Genomic DNA, 15,414 nt, shown 5'->3' with positions numbered 1-15,414 from the left:
TATAAATGTCCTTTGTTGTAGAATAAATTATTTGCTTCATAATGTGTGTAATTGATTTAATGTAGTTCTGGCTGTTTCATCACGCAAGACACCCCCCACCCCCCCCCACCCCCCCCCCAGGCCCTGAGACTGGGCCGGGGGAAGAGGAGGGCCCGGAAGCTCCAGTAAAAACCAGTCTGGAAGCTTTCAAAACGGGAAACTCGTGGTCCTCCAGCGTTGCCTGCAGTTGCCAGCAGTGCCCACTAGGGGGAAGCCGACGCCACGCAGCGCCTCTCTCTCTCCCTCTTCTCTCTGGTTAGCGTGGGAAAGAGCCCGCCTCCTGTCCCATAAGGCCCTGCTCCGGAAACTTCACTCTCTCTTCCTGTCTCTCATCATGGCGGTGAGTAACCGGGGCCCGGGGTAGCTTCCCTTCATCCGCCTCCATCCGCGGCCGGCCGAGCCCCCGAGGGCTGCCTCGTCCGCAGCCCGAGGAGGACGGAGTCGTCGCTACTCGGCCGCCCCGCAACTTCGGAGCCCTGCGGCCCGAGAGCGCAGAGCCGGCCCCGGCGCCTCCCTCACGTCCTCCTCGGAGCGAGCCGGGGCAGCCGGCCGGAGGCTCCGAAGCACGGGCCCTGGGCGGCAGCGAGAGCGAGCGGCTCGAACGAAGGGGGCCGCACCGGCTTCCGACCCCGAGGACCTGGGGCTTGGCCGGTGCTGGGAACCCCGGCCGGGACCTCCGCACCGGGAGGGCCGGCCTTTTGCTGCAGCCCTGGCGCTGCTTCCGAGTGGGATGCGGGACGCGGCACCAGCACGTGCTTCCCGTTTCCTTAACAGCTAAATCCTGTATTTTCTTTGCCCTTGTTGGCCTTATAATGGGGCGCTCCCCGTCACCCTTCATGTTGGGCCCCTGGGGGAGGTTCACCCTCCGTGTCTATAACCTTGGTCCTCGGGGCCTGCCCGGCGTTTCTCTCCCCTCTGCCGCGCGGGCGGAAGGAACAGGGCCCCGAGCTGCCTCCCGGACGGGCACGGGACGTTTGCTCAGGGCCCGGGGCTTCCGGCAGGAGGGGGGCTGAGCGGAGGGAAACGTGCAAAGTGGAGGGAGAGCGCTGGCGGCTGCGGGCGGTGACCCTGCGCCCCCTGTTCACAGCAGGACCAAGGGGAGAAGGAGAACCCCATGCGGGAACTGCGCATCCGCAAGCTCTGCCTCAACATCTGCGTGGGGGAGAGCGGGGACAGGCTGACGCGGGCGGCCAAGGTGCTGGAGCAGCTCACGGGCCAGACCCCGGTCTTCTCCAAAGGTGAGTGGCGGCGCGGAGGGGGCTGGAGGCCGGTCAGCCGGGGCGTGTAACTCCCGTTTTGAAAGGGACAGATGACATCCCTTAAAAGCATTGGCTTTGGGGCCTGACTTCCGCCTAACCCAAGGAGTGTCTCCCTTTTAGGGCTGGTTGTGGCGTTTGGACTACAAGGTTTTCATGGGAGCAGAGATGAGGACTTGCCCAAGCGAAGATTTTTTTTTTTTTTTCTTCCAAGAAAGGGATGGGGCAGAGGGGAAACGCTGGGGAGGCAGTAAATGGTATTAGGCCTGATTAGCAGGTAGGGTTATGTAGGCGACGTTGAGAACAGGGTCAAGTTGTGTTGCTTTAAGATAGTGGAATATGGCAAGTCCTCGGGTTCAAATCCCACCTCTTATTGCCAGCTGTGATCTTAGACACGTTAGTCTCTCAGAACCTCATCTGTAAAATGGGGATGACTGTCCATTAAGGTTTTAGCAAACATTAGCTATCGTTGTCCTCATGTTTCATTTTTTGTAGAACACAGTGGTCACCTTCCTTTCTAGGGGCCTATTCTGGTTGTGGACTTGCCTTCCTGAGACCTTGACATTACCACTGAGCTCTTAATGGCTTAAGGGTGGCTGAGAGACTTGGAGTTGGAAAAGTCTGTGTTACACATGAAACCAATGAAAAGATGGAGGCGACACTGTTAGAAGACCACCCCTCGGAGTGTGGCCTGATCCTTAGTGTCTCTTTGGAGTGAGGGAGGTGGTGATCTGGGGGAAAGGCAGTGGGAGTGTGACCGCACCTGACTGACTCCCTGGTACTCCCCGGCCTGCAGCCAGGTACACCGTCAGATCCTTTGGCATCAGGAGAAATGAGAAGATTGCTGTCCACTGCACAGTCCGCGGGGCCAAGGCAGAAGAAATCTTGGAGAAAGGTCTAAAGGTGAGGTCCATCTGGTCATGGGGTGATGCTAATGGGCACCAGTTTAACACGTTCCTTTTTTTAAAAGTATAATTAGCATAACTTTGCATTAATTTCATGTGTACAGTATGCTATTCGTTGAAATTATCACAGTAAATCTGACTACCACCCGTCACTGTACAAAATTAAAAAATAATTTTTTCTTGTGATGAGAACTTTTAAGATTTACTGTTAGCAACTTTCAAATGTGCAAGGTATTATTAATCATGCTGTATATTACATCCCCATGACTTATAACTGGAAGTTTGTCCCTCTAGACTAGGGGTGTCGAACTCAATCAGAGAAGGGGCCAAAATCTAAAATCCAGCCTAAATCGCGGGCCGAATGGTTTACTGAACAGTCATAAACTGTCATTGTGATGGAAACGCAGCGGAGTGCAGTGATGACAGCGCAGTGCAGGCCACATTGCAAGGCCTGGCGGGACGGATTTGGCCCGCGGGCCTTGTGTTTGACACATGTGGTCTAGACCCGCGCGTGCGCGCGCGCGCGCACGCACACACACACACAGCAACCACCAATCTTTTTTTGTGTTTGTTTTTTTGTGTTGTGTTTTTTGTTGTGGTGGTGGTTGTTGTTTTTTAATATTTCTATTGATTTTTACAGAGAGGAAGGGAGAGAGATAGAGAGCTAGAAACGTCGATGAGAGAGAAACATCGACCAGCTGCCTCTTGCACACCCCCTACAGGGGATGTGCCCGCAACCAACGTACATGCCCCTGACCAGAATCGAACCCGGGACCTTTCAGTCCACTGAGCCAAACTGGTTTCGGCTTGTGTTTTTTTGTTTTTTAATCTAGGAGTTTTGTTTTTTAGATTCCACCTGTAAGTGAAATGATGGTGTTTCTCTGTCTAATTTATTTCATTTAGCCTAATACTCTCAAGGTCCTTGGCATTATTTCAGATGGCAAGATTTCTTTTTTTTTTTATGGCTGAGTAGTATTCCAGTGTGTGTGTGTCACATATTTATCCATTCATCCCCTACTGAACACTTAAGTTTTCATATCTTGACTATTGTAGATAATGCTATAGTGAACATAGGGTTGCATGTGTCTTAATTTTTTGGAAAACCATAGTGATTTCCATAGTGGCTGCACATTCCCACCATCAGAGCACAAAAGTTTCCTTTTCTCCATATCCTGACAACACATATCTTTTATAATAGCCATTCTGCCTGGTGTGAGATGTTATTCCATTGTGGTTTTGATCTGCTTTTCCCTGAAGGGAGGGAGGGAGGGTGGGGGGTGGGGGAATCTTATTTGTTGCTCCACCTGTTCAGGCACTCATTAATTCTTGTATGTGTTCTGACTGGGGATCGAACCTGCAACCTTGTGTAAGGGGTCGACACTATAACCAACTGAGCTGTCCAGCCAGGGTCATCTGTATGTCTGAACTTCTAAAGGATTCGTCCTGCATTTGGCAGAGTTAAACTACAAACTACACTCTGATGTTTCCCTGGGTTTTTCCCTGCCCTTGGGAGGAGGGAACGTTCTGTGAAATCCATAGTAGGGGTGTGATTTGTGAAGTGGAGAAACCAGATTTTGTTTCTGGTCAGATTGTATTTCTGGGGTGCTGAGTGATACAAGCGAAGTTCATTATTTGGGGGGAATTTGGGTTGACAAGGAGTGTGATTGCTACGTTATCTCCGCAGGTGCGAGAATACGAATTACGGAAAAACAACTTCTCAGATACTGGAAACTTTGGTTTTGGGATCCAGGAACACATCGACCTGGGGATCAAGTATGACCCGAGCATTGGTATCTACGGCCTGGACTTCTATGTGGTATGGATATTTGTCTTTTCCGCTTCTCTGGGAGGACGTGCAATCGCTGCTCCTTCATCTCTGTGTGCTGTTTATGTTCAGGTGTTGGGTTGGAACTTTGAGTGTTGTCTGCCTTTGTATTCTTTCCCTTTGGAAGGTGTGCCTCATCTGTGCCGTGTTTAGGGATGCAGCACGGACCTAGACTGACAAGGTCATTGCTAGTGTGAAGCTTAAAGTCTAGGATCTAGCAGCCACCAATATGGCTGTAGAATGGAGCAAGAAACAACGTCATCCAGCCACTGGATTGAAAATATGAGAGCGAGCGTTGGGCACCTCATTGGCATTTGGGTTGGCTGCACTGAGGCTGCTCTTTCCCGCTCCTTCCCCTAAGCCCCTGCGGGAGGGTGGCTCCCATCCAGAGCGCAGGTTTGGTGATGTGGCTGGTTTGTGTCATGGGATTCCAATGTAGGAATGACCATTTGTGTTACTGTTATGCTTTGGTCCAACATCAAACTAAATAGCAAAAACCAGAAGTCCTGACTAGTGTGGAGCCTGAATGATGGCAGCACCCTGTCAGATTTGGATATCCAAACAGTAATGAGAATCCGGTGCTCGTTGGGAATCAGGGAACAGCAATCCTAAATTAGGACTTTGCATTGAAGTGGAAGGAGAGAAATAAAACTATTTCTTTGTAACTTCTCAGAATTTTAAATATAATACATATGTAGTAAGATTGTCCTTAATATTACTTTTAAAAATTGGGAAGCAGTGGTGGAGAATCCTTGGCTGCCACTGGAAGGGAGGGGGAGGTAGGGAAGAGGGCAGGTGCAGCCAAGTTCACCCTCCAAACCAAACCTATAGTGTGTGGTGGTGTGTTGTCCAGGGTGCTGGTATCTGTTCCAGAATTACTGGGCCACCAGATGACTTGAAGATCGATCTTCAATGTGTGAGTCTTGTCTGTCCGCTGTGACTCTGAGCTGGCTAGGTGACTGTTGGTTATTCCTGGGACAGGTGCTGGGTAGGCCAGGTTTCAGCATCGCAGACAAGAAACGCAGGACAGGCTGCATTGGGGCCAAACACAGAATCAGCAAAGAGGAGGCCATGCGCTGGTTCCAGCAGAAGGTAAAGCTGACTTATCTCAGGTGACATGGTGGAATGTGGTGAATGGAGTTGGGATTTGGGGGTGTAAAATCAGCCACCAATTGGCTGGCAGCTTCTTTGAAGATATAATATTTGAGCAGCTTGGCAAGTGGGGGCTTCCAGGGTTAATGGTGTAAAAGAATGCCTAGAATCAGGCCTTTCTGATTCTCCACCCCCATCAATGCTGACAGCTCGGAGGGTGGGAAAACGGCTCTCCGAAGAGCACCTTTTTCTTGGGATATAGTGCAGTTGAGCACAGTGTAGCAGTTGTTAAAACTGGCCGGTTTCCTGTTTAGTTCAAAGTGGGTATGGGATTCGGAGCAAAATTCATGTATTAGATTTGACTCCTCAATGAAACAATAGCCATTGCTGCGATCTTTGCTATTGCCTCCTGTTCTGAAAAAAAAAAAATCTCTTCTCTTTCAGTATGATGGCATCATCCTTCCTGGCAAATAAATTCCCGTTTCTATGCAAAAGGCCAATAAAATGTTTTCAGTGAAATGTACGTTACTGTGTGTGTTCTGTGAAAGGAGCCTGGCCATATTCAAGTCCCTGGACCTCAAGCCATTAAAGCTTCGATGGGAATAGCTGGTAACGACCCTGTCCTGAGTGGATGCCAGTGCTTCTGGCAGGTCTAAGCCCAAGCTTTACAGCATCGCCTGTGCTCGCCACACCCTGGGTGACAGGCTGTGGTGCAGCAGTCCCAGGAGACTGGGTTTAGAGGGGAAGGTGATTGGGGCTGGGGTTAGAGCCTTGATTAAAGGTAGGATGCAGTGTTTCCATGTTCCGGGAGGCTCCCCCTCACTCAGTGATTCTGTTCTTTAGGGGTTTCACTGACGATGATGCCTGGTGAAGGGATTACAGGCTTCGGTGTGATGCTTGGGGTTAAATTTTGGTTTAACTGTTCAGACACTGTTTTCCTTTAAAATGAGAGTCTATAAGGTTGTTAAGAGGCAATATAAGGAGGGAGGAGGGTAGCCTTTGAAGCAAGTTTTCTGGATTGATTCCCACCATCTTCTAGGAGTGTTAACTTTAAACACGTTAATCCCTGCCTTGGTTTTCTCATCTGTGTCATGGAGGCAATAGTAACGTCCCTCAGAGGCTAAATGAATTAGTAGTTGTAGAATGTCTAGACTGGGCCGAAACCGGTTTGGCTCAGCGGTAGAGCATCGGTCTGTGGACTGAAAGGTCCCAGGTTCGATTCCCGTCAGGGGCATGTACATTGGTTGTGGGCACATCCCCAGTAGGGGGTGTGCAAGAGGCAGCTGGTCGATGTTTCTCTCTCGACGTTTCTAGCTCTCTATCTCTCTCCCTTGCTCTCTGTAAGAAAAATCAATAAAATACGTTAAAAAAAAAAAAAAAAGAATGTCTAGGCTGGTACCAGGTATATGGTGCTCAAAAGGGATAGGTGTTAATGGATGAGAAATGTTTCTCATAATCAGTTTGCTCCCCCTTTAGTGTGAAAGGGGAATTTTCTTAACTGTATATTTCCAGGTCACTGAAGCAGTGACATTCAAAAGCCACCATTTCTAACCTACTCTCTTGTGACTAACAAGTTCAGTTGTCCTTGGACCATCTTTTCATTGCTGTTCATGGTGCTGTAATGTTAGCTGTCTTCACAGATACATTAAAACCCACAGATTAGCCGAGACCGGTTTGGCTCAGTGGATAGAGCGTCGGCTTGGGGACTGAAAGGTCCCGGGTTCGATTCGGTCAATGGCATGTACCTTGGTTGCGGGGCATGTCCCCAGTGGGGTGTGTGCAAGAGGCAGCTGATAGATGACTCTCTCTCATCGATGTTTCTAACTCTTATCTCTCTCCCTCCCTGTAAAAATCAATAAAATATATTTAAAAAAAATAAAACCCACAGATTAGTTGGTGAGCCTAGTTTTTTTTTTTTGAAAATGTGACTTATCTTGTCTTCCTGATAAAGTCTTCTTACCCAATAAGACCAAATCCAGTTGGCTACAGGGAAGAATCATGAAATATGTTGCCATATACATTTTATTTCACTTAAAATATAAATATTAACTGCTTCTCAATCTTTTACTGTAGGGCCAGGGCTGCTATCTTGTAAACAGAATGAGAACTTGTGCAGGGGTCTTGATTCTTGTAATTCAGCTTTATTTTTTATAGGGAGCCTCATTCATTTTAGCTTCTATAATTATAGTAACAATTGAAATGAATGTTTTCTTTAAAAATATATTTTATTGATTTTTCTTACAGAGAGGAAGGGAGAGAGAGAGAGAGCTATTGTAGAAACGTCCATGAGAGAGAAACATCGACCAGCTGCCTCTTGCACACCCCCTACCGGGGATATGCCCGCAACCAATGCACATGCCCCTGACCGGAATCGAACCTGGGACCCTTCAGTCTACAGACCGACGCTCCACCGCTGAGCCAAACCGGTTTCGGCTGAAATGAATATTTTTTAGAACAAATTCTTGGTGAATAGCTACAGTGTTGGGTGCTAACTGCTATGGGAAGTTGCATGTTGTACAGATGAGATGGAGGAGAGCATTTGCCAGTTTTATCTAAAAGCACATCAGAAATATGGACAGTGACAATCCCTCTACTGCTGTCCTTGTGCATGTTAGTGATAGTGCTTTGCTCTATCTGTATGTTTTTATATTTGTATTACTACTTAATTTTAACAGTATAAGCCTGCCTACCCTTCATTAGGTCCTGCTGTATTCTCAGTTGAATTAATTTCTGTTTTAAAATTAAACTTCCTGGGCTCCTGGCACATTGAAAAAATAACTCTTGGGAGTTCAGAGATCTAGCTGGGTTCCAGTGCTAGCTCTAGCTATATTTTAAGTGAGTCATGAAACATCTTGGGGACTGGAGCGAGTTGGGGTACTTCCCTATCCAGTTCAGAGCAGATAGTATCAGGAAGGCTTACCCTCTGTTCTGGTTAGAAGCTTGGTTCCAAAAAGATGTAACACTGGGCTCTGCAGCATTGATATTTGGGTTGAGCTGCTAGAAGTTGGATGGGATCACATGGGAATTGTTGAAACTCTTGGGCCCTGCCTCAGACCTCTACTGTATTAGGACTTAAAGAAAATTGTGGGAGCATGCATATGTTGTTTTGAACTGTTAGGTAGAAAATAACATAATAACTTTATGCCAGGTTACTATTTTAATTTTATTTATAGATTTTCTAGCAAGGGGAAAGGAGAAACATCTGTTTTTTGTTTCACTTATTTATGCATTCATTGTTAAATTATTGTATATGCCCTGACCAAGGATTGAACCTGCAACTTTGGCGTATTGGGATGACACTAACCAACTGAACTACCCGGCCAGGTGCCAAATAACTTGAATGAAAAGTCACACATTTGTCGATGTTTCTCTCTCATCAGTGTTTCTAGCTTCCTATCCCTCTCTCTTCCTCTCTGTAAAAAAATCAATAAAATACATTTAAAAAAACAAAAGTCAAATGATAGGACTAAGGACAATAGGTTCTCTCCCCTATTGGAAACACTGGTTGGCAAACATGGCTAATTTATCTTCTAGGGTTTTTTTTGTGTTTTTTTTTAACATAATTGAGGAAACTTGCTATAATTTTAACTTGCCTTTTTTCCTTTTAATTATGTAAGGGTATAGTGGCTTCATAATATGCCACTTAGACGTGTAGGACATAGAGCCTTATCTATGTGACCAGCACTGAAGGTCAGGAATGTCCGTTCCATAGAACTGCCCCAGTAGAGGTGTGTGTGTGTGTAAAACATTTAAAAAAAATATTTTTATTGATTTCATAGAGGGAGATGAGAGAATCATTGGCTACTTCTTGCATGCTACCCTTTGGAGACCTGAACCCCCAACCCGAGCATGTGCCCTTGACCTTTCAGTCTGCAGGCTGATGCTCTATCCATGGAACCAACCCAGCTAGGGCTTTTTATCCTGTTGACCTGGTCCTCTGTCCAGTATCTGTAAAATCCTTGCATAATGTCTTCAAACTGTAAGATGGTGTGGTATATTGTAGTTGAATGCTAAACTGGAAAAATCAGAGTTCTCACTTCTCTGCTTCCTCTATTAGAATTGTGACAAGGAAGTTAACAAAGCAAATTGCAGCTTTCCGGGTTCTTCGGAGCAGGCTGGACTTTTGGATTTTGTGTATAACCATTTTTCCTGCAGTTTTACCACCTGCTAATCCCAATCTGTCAAGCTTCACACATGCTGAGGTGCTTTAGCGACTGGTGTGTAAAGACCACAACGAGAAGGCTGCCAGAGGTCTGAGTCCTGAAGGGTGAAGGCCCAGGCTTCCTAGGTGAATGGTGAGGTTGGGGCCCAGAAAACAAATAGTTTAAGCTGCCAGCCTCTAGGGACCTGACTGGTGCCTGGGGGTACAAAACCACTTTCAGAGCAGCTTGTTATGGAAACCTCAGTTTGTGGTTGTCAAAGGGGAATCCAACCTGAGGCACCCGGGGGCACCAGGAGGACTTGAACTTGACTATGTTCAAGATGTAGGTACAGGAAGCTTGAGACACAAATACAGATGGATTGTTTTCACAGGTCTGAACAAGAAGGAGTGTGATTGTACTGATTGAGAAAATTAATTTGCTTTTAAAATGTGTATATTTGTCACTTGCTTTTATTTGCTCTGCTATAAATGTCCCTTACCTAGTCTGAAAGTTGCTTGAAAGGCAAAGGCATTCAACAATTAAGGCAGAAATGATGTTCAAGACTCCCTCAGTGAACCTGGTGAACATAATGCTTTGACAAGTTAAACCTTTTAACATCTTGTTGATAGTCTGGAAGTGTGTATTTGTGTTTTTGTTTTTTTTGTTTTTTTGCTTTCAAAGATTGGTTCTGGTTAAACATATGGTATATCATAGTGGATCAGATCACAGCATTTGAAATTTAGACTTCTCAAATTCCTTATAGGTCCCTGGCAGGTAGGATTGGCTCCCTATGAAGACTCCCACTGGCTGCCATCTGGCCCTTCTTCCAACCTTGATTTTAGGAAATAGTTGCACAGTGGTGGTTCCTCCCAGGGACAAGTATGCTCTCCTGGGTGTTGTTTGGAAGCCTTCCCTGGCATATAGCTTTTATGGCTATGACGCGTTAAAATGGTGGCTCCAAAAGGCATAGAGAAGGAAATGGATTGCCCAAAGTCATCGTAGTGGTGGTGGAGCCAGTCTTCAAACCGAGCTTGTCAGGTTATAGAACTTCCAGACCTGCTGTCTTTTTTAGGTTTGTAGCTCTTAAGTAATGAGACTGAACCACACATCTGTTCCTTGAAATATACTTCCAGCAGCTTTTCCCTGACATCAAGTTGACCGATGTACAAAATGCTGTTTTATCGTTTTAACTGATACTCCTCCAGTCCCGAAGGAGGACCGGCAGTCATAGAAATGGAGTTGGTCTTACCTTGTGAATATTGAGTCTACACGCCTGTTCTGGGATGTGACTGTCCCTCTTCAGGAGATGACACCGGCTGGGGGGGGGTGAAAGAGACACTATTGCCACCTACTCTGACAACCCCATGCCTTCCCTCTTTTGCATCACCACTTCCAAACCCCCATTTCCTTTTGAGAGCTTTTTTTAATAAAACAGAAAACATGAAAAAATAAGTTTATAGGGACAAACACCCAGGTGGCCCCCAAATTATAATTAAAGACAGTACCTCAAAGTGGGAGGTGTGTGCATTTTTAAAAGTTATTTTTTTATTGATTTCAGAGAGCGGGGGTGGGGGGAAAATATCAATGATGAGAGTGAATCATTGATTGGCTGCTCCTGCCTGGCATGCCCCCTACTGGGGATTGAGCCCACAAGGTGGCCATTTGACCTTGACTGGAATTGAACCCTGGACCCTTCAGTCTGAAGGCTGAGCCTCTGTCCACTGAGCCAAACCAGTTAGGGCAGACTGCTTTTTATAATTGATGTTCTGTAATCGCAGTCACAAGGCTGCCTCTGTATGCTTCCAGTGGCTGACCCCCAAGACCAGCTTGTTTTTCAGATTGGGCATAGACAGCAATACTGCCATTTACTACCTGTGTCCCAGGACTTGTGTAAAATAGGTCACAAGAATTAATGGTAGTATATATGTAAATTATTTGGCACATAGTAGGACCTCAAGAGAGATTATCCTGGATTATCTGGGTGTGCCCAACATAATCACAAGTATCCTTATAAGTGAAAGAAGAACTAGAGTTGTGACTCAGAAGCAGAGGTTGGAGTGACATGGTTACTGGCTTTGAAGCCGGAGGAAGGGGGCCAGGAGCAAAGGAACATGGGTGGCCCTGAAGCTGGAAAAGACAAATCATTTCCTTCAAAAAGGAGTACAGCCTCGTGACACCTGCATTTATAGCCCACTGAGACCCATTCTGGACTGGACTTCAGAAATAAGTGTGATACAAATCCAAAGTCGTATTCCCACAAACATCTGTTCCTTTGCCGCCCCGGGGCGTGTGCACAGCAGTGTTCTCAGGAGGGACCAGGGGAGAGGCTCTGCTCTGGAAGAGAGGCTGGGCCGTTTGAGCAATAAATGAGGGGTTAGGACTTACGGAGCGGTGAGTGGTCTAGGGATTAGGCTGTGGGCATCTGGGGGGAAAGGGCATTCTGCTTTCCACGAGTGGGAAGAAAAGGGTTGGTCAGAGGCTAGTTTTCCTTATACCACCCTGTATCCAAGAACTCCGAATTCTGAATTCATTGCGGCCTTCCAAGTTGTTATGAAGGTACGTTTGTCAAAGTAGGAGAATAGGATAGAAACTATATTTAATGGTTTATTTTAATTTATAACATTTTCACCCAGTCCCACAACTGCCCTCTCCTCTGGCAGCTATCTGTATCCATGAGTCTGTTTCTGTTTTGTTTGTTCATTTATATTTTTCTTTTAATTTTTAGATATTTAGACATATGGGACCTCCCTTTGCCTTCCTCCCACCAGCCCTGGAAATGTTAGGGGTAAGCTTAATCCAGAGTCACCATACCACAAGTGAGTTCCCAACTTAAAACATGGATCATCTGTTTCCACCACACAAGGCCACGTCTTCAGAGAAGGAAGACAACACTCCCCTTTATCCATCTGCCTCCCTGGTGGTTACAGTATGAGTTTTTGAACCGATTCTCCTCTAACTGGTTAAAAATCTGGTCATACCTTGCTCTTCTATCTGCATGTATATAAAAGCCTAAGCAACAGTTCAACTGGTAGTTATGTCGTGCACTGACCACCAGGAGGCAGGTGTTCACACAGGCATGGAAACATGGAACAGACTGATGACTCTCAGAAGGGAAGGAGCCAGGGGGAGGGCAGGAAGAGATTAACAAAGACCTTTATGCGTACCAGAGGCCCGTGCACGGTTCATGCATTGGTGGGCCTGGCCTGCGGGGATGGTGCCGGATCCGGGCACCCGGCCGCCAGCATCCCGAGGGGCCCCATATTGGGAGAGGTCCCTCAGCCTGAGGTCCCACCAGTACTCATTCGTGCACTGTGCCTCTAGTACTAAGTATTGCCCTGTGTGAGTACTTCTTATTCAGACCCTCCTCTGTTGCACTCAAGTTCACCCCAGTTGATTGTGTATTTCTAAATCTCAAAATCCACTTGCTTCTCCACTTCCTTAGCTGAGGCTCTCCTTCTCTCACCTGGGTCACTAAAACCACCCTTCCACCCCCCCTGCACCCAGCCCCACTCATTCAGAGTGCTTCTAGCATGCAAAGTGATTTTGGGTAAAACCCTCCCATGGACTCCTATGGCCTGCAGCCTGGCTACAAATTAGAATCAGCTAGAAAAAGAAGAAAAAGAAAAAAAGCTGGGGAGTTTTTAAACAAGGCCTCCACGGGCACACAGAAATGGCTTAATCACTCTTCCTACCCTCAAGAGCTCACAATATGCTCTAGGTAGAGTGGTGGGAATGAGGATAATCTGGGCAGATCTGGGGTTGGGTTAAGTAGAGACTTTTCAGAGGAAGTGGTTCTCAAGCTGAGTCTTAACTAGGTCAGGAGGCTGAGGACTAGAATTTTGGGCTGATAGAGTGGCATATTTATAGGCCCTGGTGTTACAGCAGTGAAAGTTTGGGGAATCCCAGATTGGTCAGAAGAGGCAGAAATGAGACTTAAAGTACTATGACCCTACTATCGCATACACTTCATGGGGGGCCTAAATGTTATTTATTCTTCACTTAGCCTCCATGCCAGCAGGTGTCTGGTACATAGCAGGTGCTCAGTAAATATTTGCTGGAAGATTTAATGATATTGAGTTCCTGAATACCATACAGAGGAACCCGCACTCTATATCCTGGAGACCAGTGGTTCACAACCCTGGCTGCACGTTAGAATCACTGAGGGAACTTTAAAAACTAGGAATCTGGGCCACACCCCAAACCAGTTTCTTCTGAACCTCAGGCTGTGGGGACTTGGGTGCATTGGGATCATCTTTAAAAACTCCCTGATTCTAATTTGTAGCCAGGGCTGCAGGCCACAGGAGAACATGGCAGGGTTTTACCCAAAGTCAGATTTGCATGCTAGAGGTGCTCTGAACTGGCAGCTCCGGGGGAAAGGAGTGGGGCTGGCTGCAGGGGGGGGAGGGGTGTGTGTGTGTGTTAGTGATCCAGGTGAGAGAAGGAGCGCCTCAGCTAAGGAAGTGGAAAAGCAAGTGGACTTTGAGAGATTTAAGAAGATACCATCTGAAATAATTAACTTAAAAAAATAAAGTGTACAGATTTAGGTGAATGAAGATGTTTGATCCATCAGTTTTTTAATAAAACAAGGACAAGCTGGAGACAAGCTAAATGTTTTTCAGGAAATAAGTTAAATAAATTATAGTATGTCATAGACGGGAGTGCCGTGCTCATAGGGAAAGTGCTCATGGTGTGTTGTTAACCGGGGTGGGAGACTGCAGGGTGGTATGTGGTATCCCACTTTGGTGTTAAAGGCGAACAAACTGTTTGACTTGAAAGAATGGCGCTGAATTGTGAACTGGTGACACAGAATTGTTGAGGCCAGGAGTTGAGGCCATGATCTGCAGAAGCTCCAAAGGCCTGCCAATGTTGCACTGAGATTGAGGCTCGACAATGAACTGCGGGGTTCAAATCCCAGTTCTGGTCTTACTAGCTGTGTGACCTTTGACAAGCCATTAACTTCTGTGCCTTCATTTTTTTATAAGTATAATGGAAATAATTGCTATCGCATACGTTGAAGTGAGAAATTTAGTTCATGTACAACACCAGTGCTTAAGCATATGAATGTGCTTAATATTAGCTAAATCTGCCGAAACCGGTTTGGCTCAGTGGATAGAGCGTCGGCCTGTAGACTGAAAGGTCCCAAGTTCGATTCCGGTCAAGGGCATGTACCGTGGTTGCGGGCATATCCCGATGGGGAGTGTGCAGGAGGCAGCTGGTCGATGATTCTCTCTCATCGATGTTTCTGGCACTCTGTCCCTCTCTCTTCCTCTTTGTAAAAAATCAATAAAATATTTATTTTTAAAAATATTAGCTAAATCCAAGATTCGTGAGTTGCATTCCAACCTTGCCACTCATGGGTCTCCTACAAGGTTGTAAGGATTGGAATAGTAGTATGTAAATATCTTGCTGAAGAAATTGTGTCTGGCTGTAGTTCCTGGCCTCATTGAAGAGTTGGTAACACCAGTCTCTGGATTTTATCCCTGAGAGTAGATCCCATTAATCTCCAGTTGGGGAAGGGAGGCACCGGGGGAGCACACTGCAGTGCTCCCAGGCCTACAGAGAGAATGGAAGTCCCAGCACAGAGGGTGGCCAGTGGTGCAGACATGGTAAAAGGCTGGGTTCAGCTGCCACGTGTTGCCCCATGGAGACTGGGTCAAGAGCTTCCAAGGGAAGTTGTGAAATCGCTTGATTTTTAACTTTTGGCAATTAGCTCAATTTTGTAAACACAGTGAGGGCAAACAAAATGTGGCAGCCGGCCATCTGTAGTCCATGAGCGGCCAGTGTGCTGTTTCTGCTCTAGCCTTTCTATGCTTGGATGAGCAAAATATTTACTGAGTGCCTGTTGCACCTGCCTGTACTCCTTCTGGGCTTGGTCAGGTTTATTGTTTGGCAATCTTGGGCCTGCTGGCCCAGTATTCCTATCAGGTACTAATTCAGCCGGATGGGTTTGAAATGCTATTTAATTGTGGTTTTACTTTTCACTTACCTGATTACTACTGAGGTTGAATGTCTTTTTATTTTTTTAAATATATATTTAATTGATTTTGTACAGAGAAGAAGGGAGAGATATAGAGAGTTAGAAACATCGATGAGAGAGAACCATTGATCAGCTGCCTCTTGCACACCCCTTACTGGGGATGTGCCCGCAACCAAGG

At 46.5% G+C, this 15,414-nt stretch overlaps 1 protein-coding gene across 3 annotated transcripts; it reads left to right on the top strand.

Annotated features, from left to right (window-relative positions):
• The first annotated feature begins 230 nt into the window (after window positions 1-230).
• On the top strand, window positions 231-5,640 carry RPL11 (ribosomal protein L11). 3 transcript variants are annotated; one of them, XM_036448505.2, is made up of 6 exons: window positions 234-379; window positions 1,127-1,277; window positions 2,092-2,198; window positions 3,885-4,016; window positions 5,007-5,117; window positions 5,562-5,640. In XM_036448505.2, exons 1-6 carry the CDS (start codon window positions 374-376, stop codon window positions 5,589-5,591), a joined length of 537 nt encoding a protein of 178 aa, XP_036304398.1. In that variant the 5' UTR covers window positions 234-373; the 3' UTR covers window positions 5,592-5,640. The 3 variants fall into 3 exon arrangements, with proteins under 3 accessions (XP_036304400.1, XP_036304398.1, XP_036304399.1); XM_036448506.2 differs by having other exon boundaries at window positions 328-379; window positions 1,130-1,277; XM_036448507.2 differs by lacking the exon at window positions 5,562-5,640 and having other exon boundaries at window positions 231-379; window positions 4,879-5,087.
• The last annotated feature ends 9,774 nt before the right edge of the window (window positions 5,641-15,414 follow it).

This window comes from Pipistrellus kuhlii, unplaced genomic scaffold (genome assembly GCF_014108245.1).
Source record: "Pipistrellus kuhlii isolate mPipKuh1 unplaced genomic scaffold, mPipKuh1.p scaffold_m20_p_2, whole genome shotgun sequence".
Lineage (NCBI taxonomy): Eukaryota > Metazoa > Chordata > Mammalia > Chiroptera > Vespertilionidae > Pipistrellus > Pipistrellus kuhlii.
This window is presented reverse-complemented; position numbering and strand designations above follow the sequence as displayed.